The following is a 24,499-nucleotide window of genomic DNA, read 5'->3' on the forward strand; positions in this document are numbered from 1 at the left end:
ATAAACCATGTTAGTGCTTCGGATGTACATGAATCATACCTTCATATCATTGACGATAGCCTGAAAAAGCCCACCCAGAGCTCCGCACTCTTTCTCCACATTCTCCATATTAACACATCCACGGAATAAAATTAATTAAATAATTCTGAAACAAATAAAAATGGTCCTCCACGAAAAATTTCCAAGGCAGACAAAAAAAAAGCTGTTTTTTTTTTTTTTTTTTCCCCCTCCAAGATAATGTTCTAGTCTGATATCAAGTATGCTAATGGACAAAAAAATATGAAACACACACGCAGAAACAGGAGCTGTCCCTATTTACTAATGAATCGCCACTCCGTGACCAAGAGAAATTAGCCAGCGGTGGTGAGGCGAAGAGAGTTATGTATTCTCTCTTCCCAAATCCCGGTTTACTCCCCGCGACAGGAGACGAGAAGAAGCGCAGACGTCTCTGCTATGGGCATTTTTCACCCTTATTCTCGATATAAAACGAAGCTGCAACCGAGGCTAATAAAGGGATAATAATATTATAGCGGTGTATCGAAATGTGAAATGGTCACAGTAGTCCGGTGTGATCGGCAGCCGCAGTTTGTAGCGGTGCTATAGGCTAACTAGGAGCACTACAGCAAACAGGCTGTGTAATCCGATCCATGGGAATCGCAGGGGGGCCGGTCAGCTTTCTTGTCACATGGAGCGGAGAGGGAGGGACACCCCGTCACAGATAGACAACACCAGCCAGCATTGACTTTGGTGATAAAAAAAAGGGAGGGGGGGAGACGTCAAAGAGATGTCAAAGAGATTTACTGCTTTTCAGTAAGACAGGCAGGGGGAAACAGGGGGATATGTGTGTGTGTGTGTGGGCGAGCGAGCGAGCGAGAGACAAAATAAAAGGCAAGCAAACCAGGAGAGTCAGTGTGTGTGAGAACGAAGGGTCGCTGATTCTCATTTGTGTTTTGACTCTTGAGAGTGAGGGTGGCAATCTAAGACTTCTCAGACTGAAAGTGTGAATGTGGCACTGACTGAAAAAAAAGTGTATGTTTAATTTGCTTGTGTTAACCAGAATTGAAAACTTGGTAACATAAATTGAGAGGTTAGGCCTTTAAAACAAAATATGTAAGTTTTATGAAATATACGTAAACAGTTGTTATTAAATATGTAAAATATAACCCAAGATTTAGGCCAGGCCAATGTCCCAGAGGAGTGCCAGGTGTTACACGGTTACCTAAACGTTTGTTCTTGTTTGCCTGCCAATGAGTTCCTGAAATATATCGCAAAAATGTCAACTTAATGAGAAAGTCTTCTAATGATCCATTCGTCCTGTGTAGGGTGCGGCATTCTGTGCGCAACTGGGGACTCGGCGTTAACATAAATACGTCTGTTCATATTGGTTAATGTTATAATTTCTAATACACACACACACACACACATCAGTAAAAGAAATACATAAATGCCGCTTGAAAATAAATACAGAAACACATAAAGATTCGCGTTTTTCCCTTTGTTTATTCATAAAGTACCTTTCTTTGACTTAGTTTGTTTCTCTGTTTGGATATTTGTTTACATTTTCAAGTAGGGCCATCAACACTAGCTGTAACTCATCATTTTTTGTCCGATATAAATTCGCAAGCTCATGCTTAATCATTACCACTCGGTGGTCTTGGTAATTCCAGATGTGTGGTGGATATTATCAATGTATATTAAGCTCATTTTTATGCACAGCTGTGGCAGACTAGTGTACTTTAGCAAAAGCTAAGCTGGCTAAATATTATTATATAGATCACATTGTTGCATAATGTGTTTAACTTGAATAAATGGGAACATTTCAATCTATTACACAGTATTATTTTAACCCTATTATGTAATTACAACTGCTAGCAGATATGTTGTTTGTGAGTTTAAGGGAGATGGGTGTCATAGTTGATTTATTTGGTTTACAATGATGTTCAGTAACTGGGCCTTTTTCTTACTCAATGTATTTTAACTGTGTACTCACCCTTGTTTAAATCAGGAGACGTACATTAAGAAGTGCCTGCTGTTTGTTTTTCTGTTCTGCCACATGAATATATGGTTCTATTTCACTACAGTGTACAAGACAATAACCGGGCAAGTGCTGTTCACAATTCAATGGCTTAACCTTGACTAGCTAGAAGTTATCATTAGTCAGGTATATAATTACTTACTTATGTTCAAGAAGGCATAACGAAAGGAAAAATAAATCCATTACCAGCATTCAGGCCGTCATTCTGTGATATTTTAGAAGCGTCCTGTTTCAACCTGAGGATATGTAAACCTGATTGTTGCATCTCAGGAGATCCAACAATCTAATTTCCAAATCGTAGCCCAATTCACGCCAACAAGGAACATATTTTTTTAATTTTTATTTATTTATCTTTTTCATATGAATGTCCCCCCTGCACAGAAGCTGGGGTGAGAGGAAGACTTGGGGGATATTGAATTTTACCTTGTAGAGGAGATAAGCTGTGGACCCAGGGTTAACCCTTTGCAGAGCAGACATGACCACTGTTTAACACAATCTCATCACTTTTACTTTCTGTCAAAAGGGAGGGTATTGCTAGTTTTAATGGGAGGGGAGACTACATGGCTGCAAGGCTACTCAATGCCTTTGCGCAGATGGACTGAGCTCTGCACTGTAAAGTGGGGCTCAGGGCTCATTTCTCCATCTCCAAAAGCCCTAATCAAGCTGGCAACAGCCCTGGGTGCCTGCCCAGTTAACAGGCATGGAAATAAGACTCCCATTTGCAGAACATTTTGATCCATTCCTGATTTGACTGAATTAAAACTGGAATGGGTTAATCACATTTGCCTTCATTTGAAAGTTTTCTTACCTGATTTTCTTGGTGTACCTTTTTTTTTTTTTTTAAAGACAAGATGACTGAGTGGTACTGCACTCAATGACAACACTGATCAAAGTGGACTCCCTCCAATAGAGGCAATGCTGTTTAGTGCCTCATGCTGGTGACCAAATGGACTAGTGACAGAAAGCAAAACCCAACAACTGTTTTGTGGAATAAACCGATAAAGCATGGTTAATATTTTATTTAATGTTGCACTGCATTATAGAGTGCATTCTGTTTCACAGAGGGATTACGTAAATTCTAAGGCAACATGCATCTCACAGAGAACGAGAGAAAGAATGAGAAGGGATGACAGCCGCTTTATAAATACAATTTGATTTGAAGAAGGGAGAGACACTGAAAGACCAAAAGGAAGGATAAACAAACAACATAAGACAGTAAACAACAGGTGAGGACAGAGGCAGTGAAACTACAAAGTCATTATCAGCTTCCCACAGAAGAACTTTTGGCAGAACTTTATTAATATTGTTGCAGAATCAGTACACGGGCTACAGAAGACATTTCAAAATAACTTCCTGCTTCATGCAGTATGTTTACACCTGTCATAATGAATGTAATTAAACTGCCTGTTTATAAGCATGTGATGGAATTTTCATGCTGCTGAAAGGCCAGAATGAGGAGAAGCACGTTTCATTTTGGAGAAGGTGTCATGCTAAAAACAACAAACGGTTCTCAGGACCATAGAAAAACATGACAAGTCTGTATTTAAAAATATTCAAGTTTTGCCTGTGAATGGGGGAGCAGGTTCAGCTCACTTCCAGCTTAACAAAGCCACCTCGATTGGCACATGATCCGAAAGCAGAGATGCTTCAACAAGGACATCCCCCGCAGAGAACAGAGTGCATTGTGGGGCAGTGGAGAAGCCATTTGACTAAGTTAGCGCACATCCAGCACCTTATTACTATTAATCAACAGTAAATAACTCTGTTCTCAGATTTTCAGGCCTGTGCATTCTGCACCTTCGTAAAGAGCTCTAAAACAGATCACACATCAATTTAAAAAGGAATGCCCAAAGTCCTGGTGGGCTGGTCAGTCAAGTTGAGTGGGATGTGTTGCCTGGGCAGGTCCCCTCTCCTTCAATCAGAGCACAAGTTTCCGGTCAAGGTGCTTGGCTCGATCTGCTCTCTGGTGCCGGACCTCCAGGTGTTTTTTCTGGACCCGGTCAAAATGCTGCAGCAGCTCCCCGTAGTTAATGTGCACTGGGGTAGCCTTACTTGAGTCTGTAGGCTTTTTCTGGGGCCTACAAAATAAGTAATTCAATGAAAAACTTTAAGTGTAGTTGTTGTTTTTTTTACTTCTCTCAATACGTTTCTGCACATATGCAAAGCAAGAATCCATGGCAGACAGATCATCAACTTATCAATTTATTCAAAGAGGCATTAGTAAAACAAACAAAACAAAAATCTTTGGCAGTACATTCACATAAAGAATGGTTTATACTCAAATGACCAGCGATCCCCAGTAATCTGCCTGGTCACTTTGCCCGGACTGGTATTAAACTACTTGATCCCTTTCCAAACACAGCCCCTACCCAGCCTTCATAAAAGGCAGCCAGTTATTTCTCCCTTGGCTGCCTGTTTATCTGCTGCACTCCGTCCAGTGACCTTGTGGCGAGAGGGCAGGTAATGACTGCCGTCTGGGGGTCTGTGGACGCTTCACAGTCAGTAATCCCCAGACAGCCCTTTTAATTTAAAATCAGTCCCACGTGCTCCCTCGCTCTAATTACCTGTCTCTGCCGCTTAGGCTGGCTGTTCCACCAAATAAAATTAATGCCAGGGTCTAATACAGTACCATTCTGCAGCCAATCTATTTCCTCACATCTATTAGGCAGTTTTAAAGTGACTAAGTCACTGAGAAAAACAAATAGCCTTTTCTAACCCGACTGAAGGACACCGTCCGTCACAACGGTTGTGTGTCCCTATGGAAATGCTGCACTGTTGCTGTTTTTTTTTTTTATCTATGGAAGCCAACCGTAGGACAAAATAGAAAGTTAACAAAATGACACTAAAAGTTGTTGATACAGCATCCCCTGTGTGACCTTTGTTGTCAGTCCTAGAATCTGGTTGATTAAAATGATCATTAAATGGATAGGGCAGTAAGCAAAACACTTGAGTGAGTCACAGTACAATGCATGAGATGTTCTCGATAGGCTAATTGTGTAATACGATTTCATGACCATTAAATGAGAGGCTTTTTTGTTAAAAGGCAAAAACTTTAAATGAGGTAGCGTGGCATGTAAGCAGCTATAAATAGCTACTCAAGAGCAATTGGTTAGACTATGAGTAGCAATGTGCAGTAGTGCTTTGGGTCACGTAATACAACACACATCTGAATCCTATAAAGAGTCATTTAAGTTACCTTCACGATTCATCCATACACACACATAAATGATCTTAATGCACTTTATCATGTGGCATAGAAGTGCATGTGAAATTCAAACTATCCTACTACAATGAAAGCTATTTTATAGTGTCCAGAAATGAGGAGGACAATTGGAGCATCAATCCCCCGACAAACTGGGTGAAAATGAATGTCACACACTGATCGCAGCACAGTGACAGTGTGTGTTGCCAAATCTAGATGAGACCAGCTAATTAAAAAGAGCCACAGTGGAATAAACAAAGCAAACTAAAAACACATGTAATAATAGTACTACTGTGCAGACATGAATATTAGTACAGCACATGGAAATGTATTCGGTGGTTTCTGCTTAGTCCTCAATGGATAGTAGATATGTGGGGAAGCATATATGCACAATTCTGGACCCACTGTTGTTTGTTCTTTCATCATTCAGTAGCATTAAAGTTATATGTTATATGCCATCTACACTGTATTCTGGGTTTATAGATTACTTTGTACAATTTAAAAATGGTGAAGACAGAGAAGCACAGTACTAAACACCAGCAGTAACTCCTCACCTCCTCACAGGCCATCACCAGTGAAACAATTCCATTTCCTACCAAGGGAGAGTTACATTGAGTGACGTCACCACAGACAACAGCCACCCCCCTACAATGTGAGCATGCTAGACAGCACTGTGAAGCCTTGAATGCTTCACAGTGCTAACCTGCAATGTGACCAACACACTTTAAAAACGTGGTGCACACACTGCAGTGCATTACTTATCATTACAAGCGTTTAAAGGGTTTTATATTAAAAGGTGCGCTTCGATTACTTTCCTTTTCAAACTCATTTTTTATGTTTGTTTCAATACATTATGAATTCATGCTTAGGTTACCCCACATAGACAAATGAAAATGAACTCGAAATAACCACGTGTGCAAGCCTGTAGCACACTCTGTTTAATAAGGTATAGTTGCTTAGATATTTTTTGTAGGCTTAGCTCTATAAAAGCTTGTGAGTCTTATAACTTGTGAACAAAAATCAGAATATGCCTTCATAAGGGTGGGAGAACAAAACACACACAGTCACAAATTGTCATAACAAAGCATTCACACAAAAGCCAGAAAATACTCATGTGTTACTAGATCTGAGTATGATCATTAGTGAGTGTGTGGCCAAACACACTTCTTATTTAATTTTGACAATATTTGAGCCATGACGCAACAAAAGGTTGTACTAACATTAATCAGAGAGGAGGTGGTGACCTGGCTTTGACCTCTGAACTTGAGAAATCCAACCAAAACACAGGCTGGAGAGCCCAGGGAGCAGAAAGGCCTACTGGGACAGACCAGCGCCTTTCACCTCAGCATCGTTTCTCTGGCCTGACCCCTCCACCCCGGCTGTGTGCAGACTACTGCTGTGAACTGAGAGGGACCCTCGTTAACGTTTATTCATTACGTGGATGAACAGGATTCACATTCCTAATCGCCATGGGTTCTGGATGCTGGGCTGATTTTAACCCCTTGTTATCCTCTAAAGACATTTTTGCTCAAAAAGAGAATGCTCAAATCCCCACTAAGGTCGCAAAAAAAAGAAACACACACACACACACGCAAAACATGTTAGCAATGTCAAACCAGATCTCAACCCCTAGACGTACAATCTCATCTCTCAGAAAGTGTGTGTGAGCGTGTGTAAAAATATCTGAGAATGTTTTGTCTAAACTAATTATTTGCACAAGAGGCACAGGTTGTTCTCTCGGTTAGGTCTGCCGGCTGAGATAATGATATGCTTAAGCGAGCAGGGTCGTTTATCAGGACAGAATGCTCGTCATACACCCCGCTCCCATGCGGGCAGAGCACTCCGCAGGTCATATGAGTCACATAGTCTGTTCCAATGAGCATGGTTGTGTGCCAGTGTACTCACGCAGCCCTCATCAGCTCCGGGTTGGGGACGCAGCACAGCCTGTGGGACAGCATCATAAAGGCCTGGCTCTGTGGCAGCAGCATGAGGAGCCCGTAAAGGGCCTTGATCAGGTAGGGATTGTTCTCTACATCCAGCAGCTGAAGACGAAGATCTAGACAGCAAGGAAGAAATAGAAGCACGAGACCTGAAGAGAACGGCAGAGGACTTAGGGGGAGAAAGTGTCACTCCTCAAATTCGCCTCCTGTAACACTGCCTCAGGATGCCTGTAGGTTACAGAAACCCTTTTTGCATACGCTGAGCTTCATTTCTGTAAATCGCCATTTTTACTACACACTTGAAAATTCACAATGACTCCCTCTCAGCTATTCCTGTAAAAAAAAAAAAAAAAAAAATTGAGTGACAGTTTAAAACGATGAATTTTCAAACCATTCTTGTCTCCTTGAGGCACAGCGCGTTCTGTTCTAAAGAACTGGCCCCTGTGATGAACAAGTCTGCTCTGTTCGTCTTTGAAAATGTCACCTGAGGCCCTCCAGGAGTAGAAATGACTGGTACTCCTGCAGGCAAACTATTAAAGCAGAGAGGGGCCTTTAGCTACATAAAGCCTGCACTGGACTTCTATTATCTCTCAGTGCCTCTCTTACAACTTCTTTGTCTTTTTGTGTGTCCATCAATGCAAAAGCAATGCACATTGTGTGTATGCCACATTGTTTGACTTGTATGGATTTGTAGGTTTTAAGAATGGAACATATGTTAAAACTGCATCACTCTACATCACATAAGTTGCACTGTATGTATTTTCTGTATGGATCTTTTCTACTGTTCTCTTTTCTGTCTTTTGCATTTTAACCAATCCATCCTTCCCATCTGCATATCCCTCTGGTGTGGAGGTTTTGGAGAGGCTGGGCTGCATGCACCGGCCTGTTCAGACACTCTCCTGGATAGGGGCTGGGTGCAGTGCTGGGTGCAGGGCTGGGTGCAGGGAGAGGGTTAAGGGTAGTGTGTTTGGGGACAGCTCCTTTCTCTAATCCAGAACTCTGCCTGGATTGCTCAATGTAGGTCTCTGTACGCCTGCAGCCATCAGCAATCAGTTCTGCCCCAGTTACTGAAACAGCATCAACATCAAATCATCCACACACTCATACTGAAAAACTCTCCATACCAGCACACATATACACTTGCATACCGTATACACATGCATATTCTGATATGCATGAGTATATCTAGCCACAGATATCCACACTGACGCAAAAATGGCAAATTCATCACCACCACCACCACCAGACAGATGCATTTGTAAAAAGCACCACAAATTAGCAAATTGCAAACAACACACTTAAACACCTACAGCCAGTTCACAAAGCCAGCAGGACTCACATGTAAAGATGGGACACTCAATGAGCTGCACCAGTTTGTCCACCTCCATCAGGAAGTCTACGGTCACCTCAAGGTCGCCGCTGAGCACAGATGTCAAGGAAAACTCCTGTCATCAGGAGCTGTGGCTCTAAGGCTCAAGTTAGCCTTTCAACTGTGGAGCGCTGGCATCAAACCAAGCTTAAGAAATGAGCTGCAGTTGTCAAAACCTAATTCACTTCACTAAACCACCTGCAATTTATCAAGCTCAGTTCAATGAGAGGACCCCAGGACTCAATTGCAAAGACTTGCGAAGTCAGGACTGAGGTGTTTTGGCAAAGCTTTTTACTATACAGAGTAGCATCTCTCTCTTAACTCCTCACCTTTACGTCAAAGATCAGAACATACACTACAATGCACATTAAGAGAAATTGTTTGTTCAGTGCTTTTTCTTTTACAGGTACTTATTTTGGTACTCTTCAGGGTTGACCCGTGTTCCATCCCTAGTGCTGTCAATCCCCAACTTCTAAAGCACTACACTTGTCCTCTGAATATTTCTAAGCCTGCATAAAAGCCACAGCATAACAAATGGCCATTTGCTGTTAAACCTTTATAAAAATGTGTACAATAAGCAGAATATCCCAAGATGTCTTTCTACATCAGCGCAACAGATCACACGCACGGGGGTAGGCAGAGAGCATTGAGGAAAAACTGCATTCATTACATGTTTTAAATTTGCGCAGTCTAAAATATTTATAATCATTTAATGTTGTAGGCAGATTTTCTTTCACGAATAATAAAATAACAATGCCCATTCCATTCTCTATCTCCTGGACTGGCTGCCCCCCTTAGCACTGCGCTGCTCCATCTGCCCACATGGCTCCCCCTTTGTGGTAACAGTCATTCCCCCTAAACCCTAATAATGAGCATGAAACACTCCATTCTCATATCCTCCAGTACCTTAATAATATGCACTAAACACTCCATTCTCATATCCTCCAGTACCTTAATAATATGCACTAAACACTCCATTCTCATATCCTCCAGTACCTTAATAATATGCACTAAACACTCCATTCTCATATCCTCCAGTACCTTAATAATATGCACTAAACACTCCATTCTCATATCCTCCAGTACCTTAATAATATGCACTAAACACTCCATTCGCATATCCTCCAGGACCTTAATAATAAACACTCCATTCTCAGCTCACTAGCATTGTCACCCTGGCACCTTAACAACAGAGACTAACGCACTCAATTCTCAGCATGTTTTGTTTCAAAAGGCAGATGTTTTACTTGAAGTACCTCTTTCTAATAAAACACATTGTAAAACGCCTTTCACATTCATCTAGATATTCAGAAAAGGAAAATCTTCAGCCAGGGCTGCTCCTATCCTGATGTAAACAACTCCTTCTCCACTCATTCCTATAAATGGTAAAGTCATAGCAAGCCAGCTTGTGTGTGTGTTTCATCTGCCAGAGCCAGAAAATCACTGCCAACAGGATGGAAAACTGAGAATCAATTAAGAGTTCCGACCCAGATGAAAGTGGAAGCTGTGTGCTCCAAAGAGCCGTGTAAAAGGATACAATTTCTGGATGAGGTCGTAGGCGTGCTTGTAGTTCTGGGTGAGGAAGCACAGGGAAACAGTGGCCACTGGGCTGTGACACCAGGAACGGTACAGGCAGCAGAACAGAGCACAGCTCTCCTGCAGGGAAACACAAGCACTGGGAGAGTGAGAGAGAGGAGCTGCGTGAGGGTGAGCAAGCAGAACAAGACACCTTGAGCTATACAGAGTGGAGTCAAGCTTACCAGGCATTTTGTTTCTATCGAGCCAAATGCTAGCCTATTTTTCATTGCGGATTTTCAGAACTGAACAGCTTGGACACTGACGAAGCACCCAGTTTGCGTATATCTATATGAAAAAAATGATAGCTGTGTGGCTATGAAGGAATTAGGGTGTGTATGTGATGGGGTGGAGGACTGGGTAAGCATATGAGGGTGAGGCAGTGTTTGATGTGTGTGTGGATGAGGGCAAGTGTGAGTATAAAAGTGTGTGAAAGACTATACAGAAGATGAATGCTAGAAAGGAGACAGTTTTGAGTCTGCCAACGCCTGTAAGAGGAGGTATTAGGATGCTAGTCATTGTCCAATGCAGTGAGGGGGAGTGAGTGAGACAACATTTTAGGGTTAGGGAAGAATGTGTGATGGCAGCGTGCTGGAGTGAGAGTAACAGAGTAAGACATGTGTTGGGTGAGGGTGAGCGTGTGATGGCACTGTGTTGGAGTGAGACATGTGCTGGGTGAGGATGAGCATGATGGCAGTGTGCTGCAGTGAGGGTGAGCGTGTGATGGCACTGTGCTGGAGTGAGACGTGTGCTGCAGTGAGGGTGAACGTGTGATGGCTCTGGTACCTGGGTGTGGAGGTCCTTGAGCTGGTTCCGGAGCTGGAAGAGCTCAGCAGAGGTCAGCAGGATGGTGTTGAGAGTCTGCACCATGATGGACGCGAACTTGAGGTCCTCCTCTTTCAACAGGATATCTGCCATGGAGTGGAAGATATTCTCTGCATTGAGCAGGAGGCACAGCTGCCTGGGGAGAGGTCACACAACACATCATCCCAAACAGTCGATCATAAAATCTGAGTAAACTAAAGAAATGTTTCAACAAGAGACTTTTGCAATGAGTTCAGACATATCAACATCACAGCGCCCACCAAATCCACTGCAGTGTAGTGCTAAAAAGAACTGAACTTTTTTTGTTTGTTTGTTTTTTTTATGGCACACACATACCTTCCAATAAATAGTTGTGGAATTCAAGGTATTATTCTGCTGTAAAATTAACTGCATATCACACGCTTGTCCAGTACATATAATCTAGAGCAAAGTCCAAATACAAATAAACTGGGCAATGGCTTACAGGGCAGACATGAAATATGAAGTAATTAGGCTACATCATTTAAAAGACAACCAGAGCAGCTATTGACACTGAAGAAACCAAATGACAGATAATTATAAAAACACCAATGCAAAGGTAAGTAATCCCATCAAATTGTAATTTCCATTACTGTCTTAACAAACAGGTCACAGACCACCATCTTTCAACAACGATCTTAATAATGAAACTGAAACACTGCATTTGGCTTCAGTGAAACAATTAGCTACATTAGCTTTTAGTTTTGGCTGCTGCTCATTTCAAATAAAGCAGTGCTGTGAACATTACTGTGGAAGAGGAGAAATTAGAAACGCAGTGCTAAAAGCATCATAGGAATTCATAATTTTAATGTTGTTTCCAGTGAGGGTGGACTTTAATGAGTTCTGCACCCCCGCACCCTCAACAGGAGCTCCAGCTGATTTGGAGAGCAGTGATTCACCGCCCCCTCCTAACTCGTAGGTGAATTAGAGCAGAGTGTGAACTAGTGGAAAGTAGGCCAGGGTAGAGAGCAGCTGAAATCCTCCCCCTACTGCTAGTCTGTGATTTTCCAGTGACTCAGGGAAATGCAAATTTCACCTCCTTTCTTCCTCTGCCATACTGGAACGCCCGCAGGGACAGCTAAACTCCTTGAACCTGCAACCTGCAAGCTGTGAATGCCACCTCCAGTACAGTGTGGCTAAGTGACTTTGTAGCCTTCCTGCACTGAATTCTGAACAATTCGGAGTTTAGGAGACAATGCAGTCATTTTCGCTCCGCTAACTCGTCTTCTGCAAAGACACAACAACAAAATGAGTGCCATCAATCACTCTGACCAGTCACTGTCAGACATGTAAAAAAATAAATAAATAAAGGCATTTGCTAAATGTCATACTATGTAGAGTATACAAAACTTTACCAAAGTTGTATGTGCTAAAAGTTGGAGTGATTGTCCACTTTGGAACAAAAGAAAACTTGTGCTCAGCACAACTGCTGTATTTTTTTATATTAATCTGCAAATAAGTGCATCTCATATGGTTTCTGAGGTATCACAAGTAATTCTGTAAGAAAGTAAAGAGTATGTACCAGATGTGACGTTAATGTTCAAAATCTCATGGCAAAGCAAAAAAAAAAAAGGCAATTAATCACAGATATGGCAGCCATATCCGGTCTTAAATTAAGGTCACCAGTACATTTAACACAAGGAGTTTATAGAACCCTGTGCATGTGAAGGCTGTATGTCAAATGGTTTCCAAGTTAGGAAGTGGTGACACTGCCACAGCAAATTTACTAAAATATACTGCACTCCATCACACAGGTATACTTAAAAACAGCAACCTGACCCTCTACCAATTCAATTCAACCAGTCTGAACAAGCCAGTCTAAACTTGAACATGACACTGAGCTAAATCTTCAGGTTTTTTTTTTATTTTGGAATAAAAAAAGCCTCCATTTCTATTTGCAAAAATTTCAATTAAATCTCTCATTAAAAGTTCAATCTCTTGTTTCAAATTAAAACCTTGAAAAATAACCTTGACAGTGAAGGTTCTTGTTAGCAGTTTGCTGAAACACTTTACAGAACTGAACAAAGGCAAGCAGTGCTGCGAGATTCAGGTGTAGCTTGTAACAGTGGCATTAATCATAAGTAAACGCTTTGACCCTTTCATGCAAAGGAAACATATATATACACACACCAGTCCGACTTTGCAATTGTCTTTCAGTGGTAAGCAATGATGGTAAGCGCTACACTTGTGCATGCTTGTTCACACTCCTGGATGTCTGTCCACACTTTTGCACACTTGTCAACGCGATCTTGTCGCTATCTTGCACACTTCCCTATACAAAGGCCAGCAGGCAACTCATACAATCCCTGTTAACTGTTGGCATTTTTTTTTTTTTTTTTTTTTTTTTTTTTTTTTTTAGCTAATTGGTTTTAAAGCCAGTCAGAATGTGACTCGGAGGAAAGCCGACGTGTTTGAACATTTCAAACACGTCTCTTATTGAATTGAGAGCAGTCTAGAACACTGCTGTGCTGATCTTCTCACCCCAGGTCATTGCTGTGGTTTAGAAACACCAGTGAAGGCAGCTCTCCACTCCTCTGACATGGTCAATTCAACACTCTCCTTCTCTGGAACAATACAGTATACATTTTAAAAGACAAGCCAATTCCACTAGCATTAAAGCCACTGGCTAAAGCTGCCTACACATTCTTAATGTTCCATTAATAACAACGTGGTGGTGGGGCAGAGATGTCAGATAATAAGATCTCCGGGTCTTTTCTGCTCCCCTCCAGATGTGCCAGAATGCGTTTGTGAAGCTCAGCAGGGATCTCAACAGATCATTTAATACTTGTACTGCAGATCTTCATACAGATCCAGGAAAGATAACTCCATTCAGAAGCGCAGACCTGCTTATACTCATATTTTTATGTGATTTGCAAATGGACAAGAGTTGCAGTTGCAAAAATATTTAAGAGAGAAGGGTAACCCAAATAATTCACGAGGAATGAAGTGCCACATGAATGAGTAAATAAAGAAAACCACTTTGAAATTCCTTTTTTTTCTATCTGCTGTAATTGCCCAAAGGAAGGGGGGTGGGGGGGGCAGCATTGATGTCACGTGTGATCAGTGGCACAGTCCTCTCATTGCCTGGGTATTCTGCCCTCTCTATTGTATCAGCTGTGCACTGTGGCTGGTTCTTCTCTCCCCCAATTGAATGCTCTGACTGGGTTCCTCAGAGCTCTCTCCCTGCTTAAGGCTTAGCAAGGGGCTGATACTGCAACACGAAACAAAAGAGAAGTCCATCATTCTAGTGCTGGCCTTCGGTATGTCTTAGAATCCACTTGAAGGTTATGCTTTAACCCTGAAGTTCTGCTGCTGCTTTTCAGGGTAAGGGTGAATAAACATTTGGATAATTCTCCCCCCAGTCTGTGGAATTCTGTGACACATTCTGTTCTGTCCTGCTATTGTCTTCTATTTTTTGTATAAAAATTATGTTTGAAAATGCCTTGAAAAAGGTCTTGCACAGTGCTATGCAACCGTTTTTCCATGCTGTTTCGTGCCGGAGCCCTGCAGGAGACATTGGTGCTGACAGCATGACGCTGACTCATAGAGAGGAGCCAGGGGATCATCGTTGGCATCAAACGCTGCACTCCATCCCTAAAGCAGGAGGGCTGGTGGTCCAGGAATAGCAATAGCACACATACTTTCAAAAAGGGGTCTAACCCATATGAACTGCTGGCACATTCATAATTTGAAAAAATCTACTTGTTTCCAAAAGGAATTAATCCAAAAAATGAAACAGCAGATGCATGAATCAAATGTATGTAATGCAGATGTAATGATGATACAGTACTGTAGCAGACAGAGCGAGGGAGGCAGGCAGGCAGAGGGAATGAAAGCACGCAAGATCACTGACAGATCAATAGCTCTAATCATCAGTAAACTTCTCTAGCCTTTGACAGGGATAGAAGACCCCTCTGGGAACAATTGTGTCTGAGCTGGGTGCATTCAATTAGGACAAACAAAAAGGTGATTGCGTTAATGAACAGCACCCTCTACTGGGAACATTCATCTTCATACTGCAGAGCCTGCTGGGACTGGCTGGTGTTCAACCTGTCCAGCCCTTAGGTGCGCACTGCACCTCTGGAGTTTGAGCACTGAAACAGTATCTGATAAACTGCTTAATAATAAACGTGTTGACCCTGTACCACAGCTGCTGCATTATTAACTTGTTAAATTGCTAGTTTCGTCCCATGTTAAATGTTTTGTTCTAATTGACATTTTTTAAACGTTCACAGTGGTGCTGGTTTCCTAATCCGAAGGCCACTAGAATCATGCACAATTATATCATTTCCTGTCTTTAAGGTAAACAGGTGACTAGGCACATAAATCGAAAAGCAGGATTTTTTTCTTATTTTAACCACATAAAAAAGCTGTTGTCCACTGAACTCTTTTAACATGGATTGGTTGAGTTGGATCATCTCTGATGTTGTTGCTATGGTAATGTTTTGGTAAACATTCCAGGAAAGCAGGCCTGCCCCTTTAAAAGCCCCCGACCATGTGTCCAAGTGCGAGCCAGTGTTGCAGGGATTGCTCTCATATTTGGCAGCAAATAATTTTACTACAAAGCAAGGCTCAATCTGCTTCACAGCACCCAATACCCAACAGAAAGGGAGAAAATATGAACTCAATTAAAAACGTCTTGTTAAAGACAAACACACACAACAAAAATGTGGTTTCCTTTCCAAATATTTTTTTTTAACCCTGTTTTGAAGGAAGCCAAACATCATGGTTAAAATATTTACTTGGAAACATGTTTTCGACACGCTATGACGGCCATGTGGGTTCACTTTCCAGAAAGGACTGTTAGACAGGATTTATGAACCATCGTTTATAACTCGCTGTTAAAACCCCTACACCGCTCCAAAAAGTTCAAGGTCCCCCATCACATTCCCCAAGGGATTTATACAGATTCAGTTACACAAAGGCCAACTCTCGTCAAACATCTGATAAAGAGGTTTATCTGCAGTTCTGAAGTGTCTTTCACCTGGTAAACCTCCATTTAGATGTACAGTAATATGTTGTAAATATAGATCTCTTTATTTTTGTTTTCTGGCAATATGCTGCTGTGCCCTAGATGGTCCTGGTGCATATACAGACTCTTGCCTACATTACATATATATATGGCAGGCAACTACAACAGCTCCTGAACTCATAGTCAAAGCACCATATACTTATTAAAATAATAATAATAATAATAATAATAATAATAATAATAATAATAATAATAATAATAATCACCACCTTGTATAAATAGTTGCAATAAGAACTCATGATAATTGCAAACATTAAAATCAGTAAAACAAATAAAAATAAGAGGTTATTTGAAGCTCTTCAAGGATTTTTTTCTCAAAAGCATGCCAACAATTCTTAGAAACATCACAACTCCACAATGATCAGAGTGGGAGTGAAAGCATTACCTCATCTAGTGAAGGAGAAATACAAAGCAGTGCAAGCAGTACTGTTGTGCTCTCCAGCTCACAGTGTTGACGGACAGCCCATGCCCCCGCCCCCCATCCCTACCTGATGATGAAGGTGCCTCTCATCTCCAGCAGCTTCCTCTCCATGCTGAACTGCTTCAACAGGTTGATCATGAACTTGTAGAAGTAGGAGTTCATGCTGGGGGTGGAGGGGGAGCAATCAGCCCCCTTTGATCCTGGAACACAGCAAAAACAAATGACAGGGAATGTCAGCAAAAAGCCTTCTTTTAAAGCAACTGTAGTGCCAGGTATAATGTTTTAAAATAAAACAAATACATGCTGACTGCAACATGTTTTTTTTTTAAACTTCTGAGCCCTGTACAAGTAATGGAGGTGCACAACAGGGTAGTTTTATGAAATTATTTCACTGTAATTATACAGGGCTGTGGTCGGGCTGGACTAGCTGGGAGGGCCCATCGATTCTCTCCAGCGGGCCCTGCAGACCCTCCGCTGCTGTGAAGAGAGGTGTGTGCACTTAGAGCAGCTGCGACTATTTCCTACAGTCTCACCAAGGAGATCCCAGACCCTGACAAATCGCCTCCTGTCCAGTCGCCTATACAGCCTGGGCATTTATTTAAAGCCAGGGAGCCCACAGGGACACCCCGACACTCACTTTCACAGATCTGCTGTTCCTTTTTATTTCTAAAACATCTGTTGTGAAAGCTGACCTCCATGCCAGCTGTGTGGAAAGGGGGTTCAGTCTTTACTTAATGGAGAAATCTAGGGGAGACTGAAGCAGATGATAATAATAGCAGATCAAAACACAAAATACACAAAACTTATTGTATGAGAACTAGGGTAGTTTGTAGTATGCTGGTTTCCCCCATATCTAAATGGGAAAGTAGGTACCATAACATAACCTGTACTTCTGAATAACTAACCTGCAGTAAAAAGTTTCTTTAACCGACTCAATATTTGAACCACTATCTGTTTGTCCCTATCTGTCAGGCAAAACCTGTGGTATTTCTTTTTTTGTGCATGTAACAATGCTTTCCCAAAGGCTCCAAGTATCTAGAGGGCCTTTAAAATCATTATCCTTTACAATTCTGTCCTCTCGCTTTCAGGGTTACAAATGGCCCAAAATATCAACAGTCTCATTAAAAAAAAAATGCATTGCGAATGCGGTCCCAGCATGTGTTTCACTGAGGCGCTAATCAGAGCCATCTGCGATCCCGGGGACTGACGCTAGCAGGGATTTCTGGGAATGTGTTTTATGTGGAAAAAATTCAGAATTGTCCCACACGGATTAAAAAATTAAAAAAAAACTTTTAGGGGTCACAGGTTAGAAGGGATGCACTCAGTTTCCCAACACTGAGGACCAAACAGGAACGACATACAGAGGTGTAAAGGACCCTCTGTAATCTCAACTATCTCGGAACAACAGTTTCAAAAGAAACTAAGTTGGCAGTGAGCAGTGACCTCATACTTTGAGACGAGGGACTAATGGTTAGAGACGACTGGCTCAGAGGATGTGTGTTCCAATTTGTCAGGGTTCAGTGACTGGGCAGCAGTGTGGTTAAGCAGCTAAGGGACTGGGAGGCTATAAATACATATAAATAAAATTAAAAAATGGTTAATAAATCTTATAAAGCAATGGAAACATCAGATTAACCACATGTGGATCTTGGGAAGGTGGCTAGATATTTCCATCTCTGCTTTTAAACTAACACAGGCGTGTTCTCAGTAATCGTCAGAATGTTATACAGCAAGCAGGCTTAAGGCAGTTCACAGGTCGCAGTTGGGATTTTTCCTGACCCTCGCTTCATGTTTTACAATGTTCCTGACTGCCCTTCGACATCACTGCCGCTGCTGCCAGATGTGCTCTGAAGCTCTCCACTATAAACTGAAACTCAACGCTGCCTACCCGGCTGCATGGAGCACCAGCAATGCCTGTAAAAGGAATCTGTCAGGATGGAAATTTTCAATTAGTTTCTGTTCTGTTGCTGCAACACCTATCGAGTTACACTTCAAACTGCGCAACCTTGGGGAATGTTAAATACTGGCTCGCTTTGAAAAGTAAATGTTTATACACTCAAAAGCTGGCTTCCAAGACTTTGGATGACTTGAGATCCCAGTGAAATACAGCACTGGCAAGCTAAACTTTAGGTCGCTAGAGCTGGACCTCCAACCCCAAACACATTGAATTTGGATTTGGGTGGGGTGGCTGGGTGGGGGTGGGCAAGGAGCCAGAGGACAGCCCACACGATCACCCTGTGAATAGCAAAACTGAATGATTTTCTTGTATTTCCCTTTAACAGTTAAATCCCACTTCTTACCAAGAAAACCCTTTTCGGAGAGCTGCTTTTAAAAAATCTCCATTTTAGTTATTGAGTGATCCAATCTGTTGTCAGTGCAGCACTGCTGCTCATTTCCATCACAATGCCTGGTTTCCTCTCCTCAGCGCTGCATCACAATGCACTGTTTATAATTCCAGCCACAGCGCACACGTATCCCAGAGTGCTCTGGGGGCGAAGGAGGCAGGGAGCGAGTAACCATGGCAACTGCTGGGAATGGAGGCCATCAGCATGCACTTCCACAATCTCTCTCTCTCTCTCTCTCTCTCTCTCTCTCTCTCTCTCTCTCTCTCTCTCTCAAGATAACCTTCTTGCAACAAAATTGTACACCCATTTCATCAGAGCTGTTCATTTAAACTACTAGGAGGGGTGTGGCACAGCGTTTATAACTTAGGGTCAGCACATCCTGGCTTCAAAATTCAGATGCCCAGTCACTGTCTGTGTTACCTTGGACACACAACCCGTATGCCCAATTTCCTCCCGAGGTGGTAACTGGATAGATGCAGCGAAACACCAGGCGAAGTACATAAAAAAGGAACATGGTATATGGGGAGGGAGGGGAGGGGCTATAACAAGGACGTGCGACAGTTGAATCTCCCCGACGAAATGTAGTCCATAGAGGAAATGTCTCTCCATCCCTTTATCCGGGAAAAAGTCTTCTTTCATGTCCTCCAGGGGATCCCCCACCCCCCCCCCCCACTCATATATATATATATATATATATATATATATATATATATATATATATATATATATATATATATATATATATATATAGAGAGAGAGAGAGAGAGAGAGAGAGCCTAAGAATTAGAAGTTGGCTGTTAGCAACAATGCAGAATCCTCCAGGTTTCAGATCTGGTGAACTGGAGTACTGTTTGTCTTCATATTTCTGGGACTCCAGCAAGATCTACTGTTTGTGCATCTTCTGTGTCTGTTCAATAGAGGCTTAAAGTGGAATTAAACAGCGGCATCTAGTGGTCAATTAGTATAATAACACCAATTAGAAAACTTCTTCCATCATTTGCAGTTTAAAAGCAAGAACACCATCTTGATTAGAGACTTTCAGATGGTTAAATAATGAACTTAGTGACTGAAAGATCAGGACAAGGTGCAGTGCATTCTCTGTATTAAAATGGGTGGTTGAATAGCTCTGGGGAATCATCTTGAATGTTGCAATGTATGTTGCGCAATATACAAGTATAAAGCAGCTAAGTTAGCAATGCATTTCAATAGGGCTGAATAAAGGGGTCATTAGGACACATCTAGCAGGTGAATATCTTGGGGTCAGACACTTACCAAACCCACTCGGCTGAAATGATTTGGTCAACCCTGGAACCTGGAGCTCGGATTTGCTGTCCGAGCTGTCACATGACCCCGGCGCGTCTGTCTGTCCGGCCGGAGAGGAGGCGATCTCGGCCAAAACCTCCAGATCCTTGAGGATCACCTGTGAAGAACAGACGGGAGGTTGCAGGTTCCACAGTACCTTTTAACACATGGGGACTACGAGCATTGCTGTTGTATTTGCAGTTGCCTAGCTATCTGTCCCCTCCTTGGTTGATGCAGTGAGAGCGAGTCCATAGCTCGCCCCGCTCTCCATTTCCATTCCCACGATCATTCAGCAGCTCCTATTCTCAACGGTCAATGCAAACGCAGATGACCTCTAAACCCCCTTCCCATTCACCCGTTTCCTCTTTGAATAAAGTTTACAAACTCATAGACATCACTTTCACACTCTTGTTCACAACTACGCAATTCTTCAAACCACACAGAACAAGGAGATCAGGGAAACACCCCACCCTGCTTGCCAAAGAAATTGTGGCTGCCACACAGGCGACTGGAGTTGAATTTCTTGTTCTACAAAATGTTTTATTTGTTTGTTCGTTTCATGTAAAGATGCAACAAAAAGGTTTTGTTAATCAAGAAAACACTAGCTATTTCTTATACTCCCAGTCTGCCCAATTCTTTTTAAGTATTATTTACTTTTTAAGTTTTTAAGTTACACCTTCTCCTAGTCTGGAGTTTTGACTACACCATATGAGGCTACAAACAATTCTTGTAAACATGAAAAGAAGTGCCTCACACTAACATTTTTTTTATTGTCATTTGTGTAAAAACTTGCATATCAAAATAGCATAGCAGCATCTTTTTAAACAGAGGTGAACACTTGACAACACGTGACCCTGATACCACTATTTTGATCAGCGGTACTGTACCCGCTCTCATCTGATTCTCATGCGTTTGCTGTCGTGCCACAAATTATCAAGACAGCACACCCCGAGAACCGAATAATGACACGCACACACAACCTGGCAGAGGTGCCTCTGGGACTGCAGTAACTGTGGAGTCATGTGACCCTGCCCTTTCCGGCGGCGGTAATGTCCTCTGCACGCTATCACGCTCATCACTGCCTCTGGCATGGCCGCTTCCTGTTTACAGCTGATCGTTTCTCTCAAGAATTCCGATACACTCCAATGATTTCAAATTCAACAGATAATGTCAAACTTGGACTGCTAAAAACAATACCCTGTGAATTCACCAAATTATTTCAAGCATATCAAAAACGATGGCGCAGTCAGGTAATGGTGTTGTAGGACACATTTTGCAAATACCTTATAAAAAACATTTCTTCTATCTTTCTCTCGTGGTGCACAGTATATTCTGTATATATTCAGTATATTCAGTATATTTAGAAGGTGACTCCGAAGGCTTACTTTACAGGATGTCTTTTAATGGATGCCTTATAAAACTGATGGACTCTACATGACCTTCACTAACAGCACAGTGTATGTCAAAGCTTAATCACGCATTTCCAATCATGCAAAAAGCAACAGAAGAAATGAAGGAAAGAAAGAAAACTACAGGAAACAAAAAAGGACTACAAAACTCAACAGCAAGTGAATGAAACTGGCGAAAGAAAAAATGAGTTCCAAAGCTGTGTGCCATCCACACATAACTGTATAAATCTCAGGGCCACCATTAGCACAGAAACCCCCTCCAGACTGGCCCCTTTTAACGACGGATTAGCATGCTCTAGGCCAGTTTTGACGTTTACAAGAAGCTGTTTGTGTGATGCAGCCTGGGGCCTTCCACTGTGACTCGGCTGTGGAAAACTCCAGGCCAGCGCTGCTCATCTCTGGACTTTCACAATCAAGACGTTAGCGTTTCTATTCTTTGAGATTAATTTCAGTATGTCAATGAAGACCCAAGGGCACTGGCTGCAGCTATGTCATCTCACCCATTGCACCTTCATCTTGACTAAAAACAAACACAGACTACGATACATTTGAAATGAAGACTACTGAAGACTTCTAGAAGTTAACAAATTTAACCACATTGCTAGCGAGCCCCCTGCTTTATTTTTAATAAGATGGAGGAAGAAGGGTGATGGTATTCTACTTTATTCTCTCCCATTGCCTGCCCCTTTTATCTGCACAGACTATTTGTGAGCAGGGCTATTTTCAAGGGAGATCCCTTTTAGCGCAGCAAGTTAAAGTTCACATATAACAAACACATCCATTACATCAAAACACTCAAAGACGCAGAAGAACTGCTTGTCTTGTTGTGAGCCAGCCAATGCACAGTGAATCTCTTATATAACCCCTTTTGAAGTAACAACTCTCCTTGTTGTGAAGATGTCACATTTCCATTGAGAGCGGAGAAAGTAGGTTAGTTAGTTCTCTTTCAAAATGAAAGAAGGCTGCTGAGAATCAAAAGAAAATTCGCCCCAGGGCTGGTAAACAACTCCCAGAGCCTCTCCGGACTGCACCCACAAACATGAAGATGCATACAGTTTTCATAACTGTTTACCTACTTACCCAAACATATAAAAGAAAGAATGTATGCATTTCCGTTGCTTGCAAAGCACAACATATTCTGCTGGAATGTTTTGGACCTTGTCAGGGATGGAACTATGGCTCCTACTGCACAGCAGTTTCACCATTTCCAGTTTTTAACATGTGCTTGATTAGCCACAGTGCATAGGTAACAAGCTCAGATGTGTCTTACTAAACTCCTAGAAAAACCAGGGATGGATCAAACTGCTATGCAGTGGGACTCTTACTTCCATCCCTGTTTGTACAGTATTTTCTCAGAAAGAACCACACTGCAAAGTCCCAGCAAGTACAAGTGCACAAGTGTTGCTATGAAATAGGAAAAGCTTGTTTGAACAGGAGCCTTTTAAGCACTTGTTTTAAATCGAAGCTGGCTTTCAGCACCTTTGATCTACAAAGGGAAATAATTCCAACATCTTACAGGATCTGTCTCTACAAGCTGCGCTAAAACCTTGATTATTAAGACTTTACAAACACCTCTGTTATCTGAACAGCCCTCTGCTAACCTGCAACACTCTTCTGCTGTCGCACAGAAAATGCGTGAACCAGTCTCTGGTTGTGACAGCACTGTATGGTTCGGTACATTACGTAGGGCCAATTTAAATGTACACTGCTTGTATTTAAATTATTTTATAATCGTGATGGAGAAAAACATGCCTATTTTAGGAGTATCAATTTGATTAACAAACCAATTTTAGACCCCTGATCCCAATTAGTTAAAAAAAAATTACTGTATATAAAAACACATTCAGAGTACAGCTTTAAAAAGGTGTTCTTTGGAAAAGTGCAGCATGATTGCACAGAGGGGCTTCCTGGTGCAAAGATCTTCGTTTCCTTACACAGCACAGAGACGGGGCCTCTTTGAAACAAGTGGCCTGCAAATATGTGTTCAAGTGCTGTATTGCAATGGCTGGATTGTAATGGCTGGGTTTCTATGTATGTGTATTTGAAAAAGGATCCTCACTTTCCTTCACAGTCCAGCAGGGGGACAAGGCCTCTTTGGAAACGAGTGTGCACGCTCTGATTTCCTAAGAGGCTCCACTGTATAAATATGTTACATTGCAGAGAATGGAAGGTGAAGTTGGCTGCAGGAGAGGCCAGGCAGAGAGGTGCAGAGCTCACAGGAGAACCAGTTTATCTCTGCTGCATTGCAGACTGAGGAGATAACAGCACAGCCAGTGTGTACCAGGAGAGCTGAATGGTAAGGAAGCCAGCCACTTCCACTGCGTTCATGAGATGAAGCAAATCATCTTTAAAAACAAACAGAGCCTGATTTTTTTTTTTTTTTTCTCTTTGCTCACAAAGAAATAGAGACATAGCTGCTTTTCAGCACATTCTGAAGACCGTTGTCAGCTGGCATTGGGTCACGGCCAGGAAGCTGAAACAAAGTGATGATTTATCCTCAGCCTGTCTTGCTAACCAGCAATGGTAACCTAAAGATAGGGTGAACTTCACAGCACTATGTGTATAGAGATCCCATCCGAACTGCAGACATGGGAGTTCCCAACTCTGGAATCTGAACTTCATCTTTAGAGACAGAATTTACCAGCACTGTCTGTATAATGGTCTATCTTCACATACCAAGGTTATATTATATACACTCTCTTACCTCATCCGATTCATCGGAGAGTGTCTTCAGAAGCATTGGGAAGAGGCGGTCAGTGTGGCGGAACATCTGGGGGCAAACAGACAGAGAGGCAAAAATGCTTTAGCTTAGCTACATCTACCACACCTGACCAATACTGCAAAATCTGAACATGAAAATGTCATGTACAGTATCAATTAACTGACTATTTCTGCTCTGTAATATGCTGTACAGATGCATCACTACTGTTGTCATTAAAAAAAAAAAACTAGCACTAAGACATTTTAGTGTTTGTTCACAGTGGTTCTTGTAGTGAGGTGTGATGACATTGCATGACACAGGATGA

At 42.0% G+C, this 24,499-nt stretch overlaps 2 protein-coding genes across 10 annotated transcripts in view; both read right to left on the minus strand.

The window, feature by feature from the left end:
* mtss1lb (MTSS I-BAR domain containing 2b) overlaps positions 1-643 on the minus strand; it is a 44,778-nt gene extending 44,135 nt beyond the window's left edge. For 5 of the 9 annotated variants that reach the window (XM_041268092.1, XM_041268089.1, XM_041268087.1 and 2 more), the window contains exon 1: positions 40-642. In XM_041268092.1, coding sequence (XP_041124026.1) covers positions 40-108 — 69 coding nt within the window. In that variant the 5' untranslated portion in view covers positions 109-642. Of the gene's footprint in view, positions 1-39 lie in introns of all 9 variants that reach the window. The other 4 variants (XM_041268091.1, XM_041268090.1, XM_041268094.1 and 1 more) reach the window with 3 other exon arrangements.
* Positions 644-2,425: 1,782 nt separating this feature from the next.
* Positions 2,426-24,499, minus strand: part of LOC121325525 (protein VAC14 homolog) — a 32,054-nt gene continuing 9,980 nt past the window's right edge. The window contains exons 12-19 of the mRNA XM_041268085.1: positions 24,178-24,243; positions 20,035-20,182; positions 16,485-16,617; positions 10,908-11,082; positions 10,084-10,202; positions 8,517-8,596; positions 7,143-7,293; positions 2,426-4,113 (exon numbers count right to left, since the gene is read on the minus strand). Coding sequence (XP_041124019.1) covers positions 3,954-4,113; positions 7,143-7,293; positions 8,517-8,596; positions 10,084-10,202; positions 10,908-11,082; positions 16,485-16,617; positions 20,035-20,182; positions 24,178-24,243 — 1,032 coding nt within the window. The 3' untranslated portion in view covers positions 2,426-3,953. The remainder of the gene's footprint in view (positions 4,114-7,142; positions 7,294-8,516; positions 8,597-10,083; positions 10,203-10,907; positions 11,083-16,484; positions 16,618-20,034; positions 20,183-24,177; positions 24,244-24,499) is intronic.

The sequence above is a fragment of the Polyodon spathula genome, chromosome 13 (genome assembly GCF_017654505.1).
Source record: "Polyodon spathula isolate WHYD16114869_AA chromosome 13, ASM1765450v1, whole genome shotgun sequence".
In the NCBI taxonomy this organism is placed as follows: Eukaryota; Metazoa; Chordata; class Actinopteri; order Acipenseriformes; family Polyodontidae; genus Polyodon; species Polyodon spathula.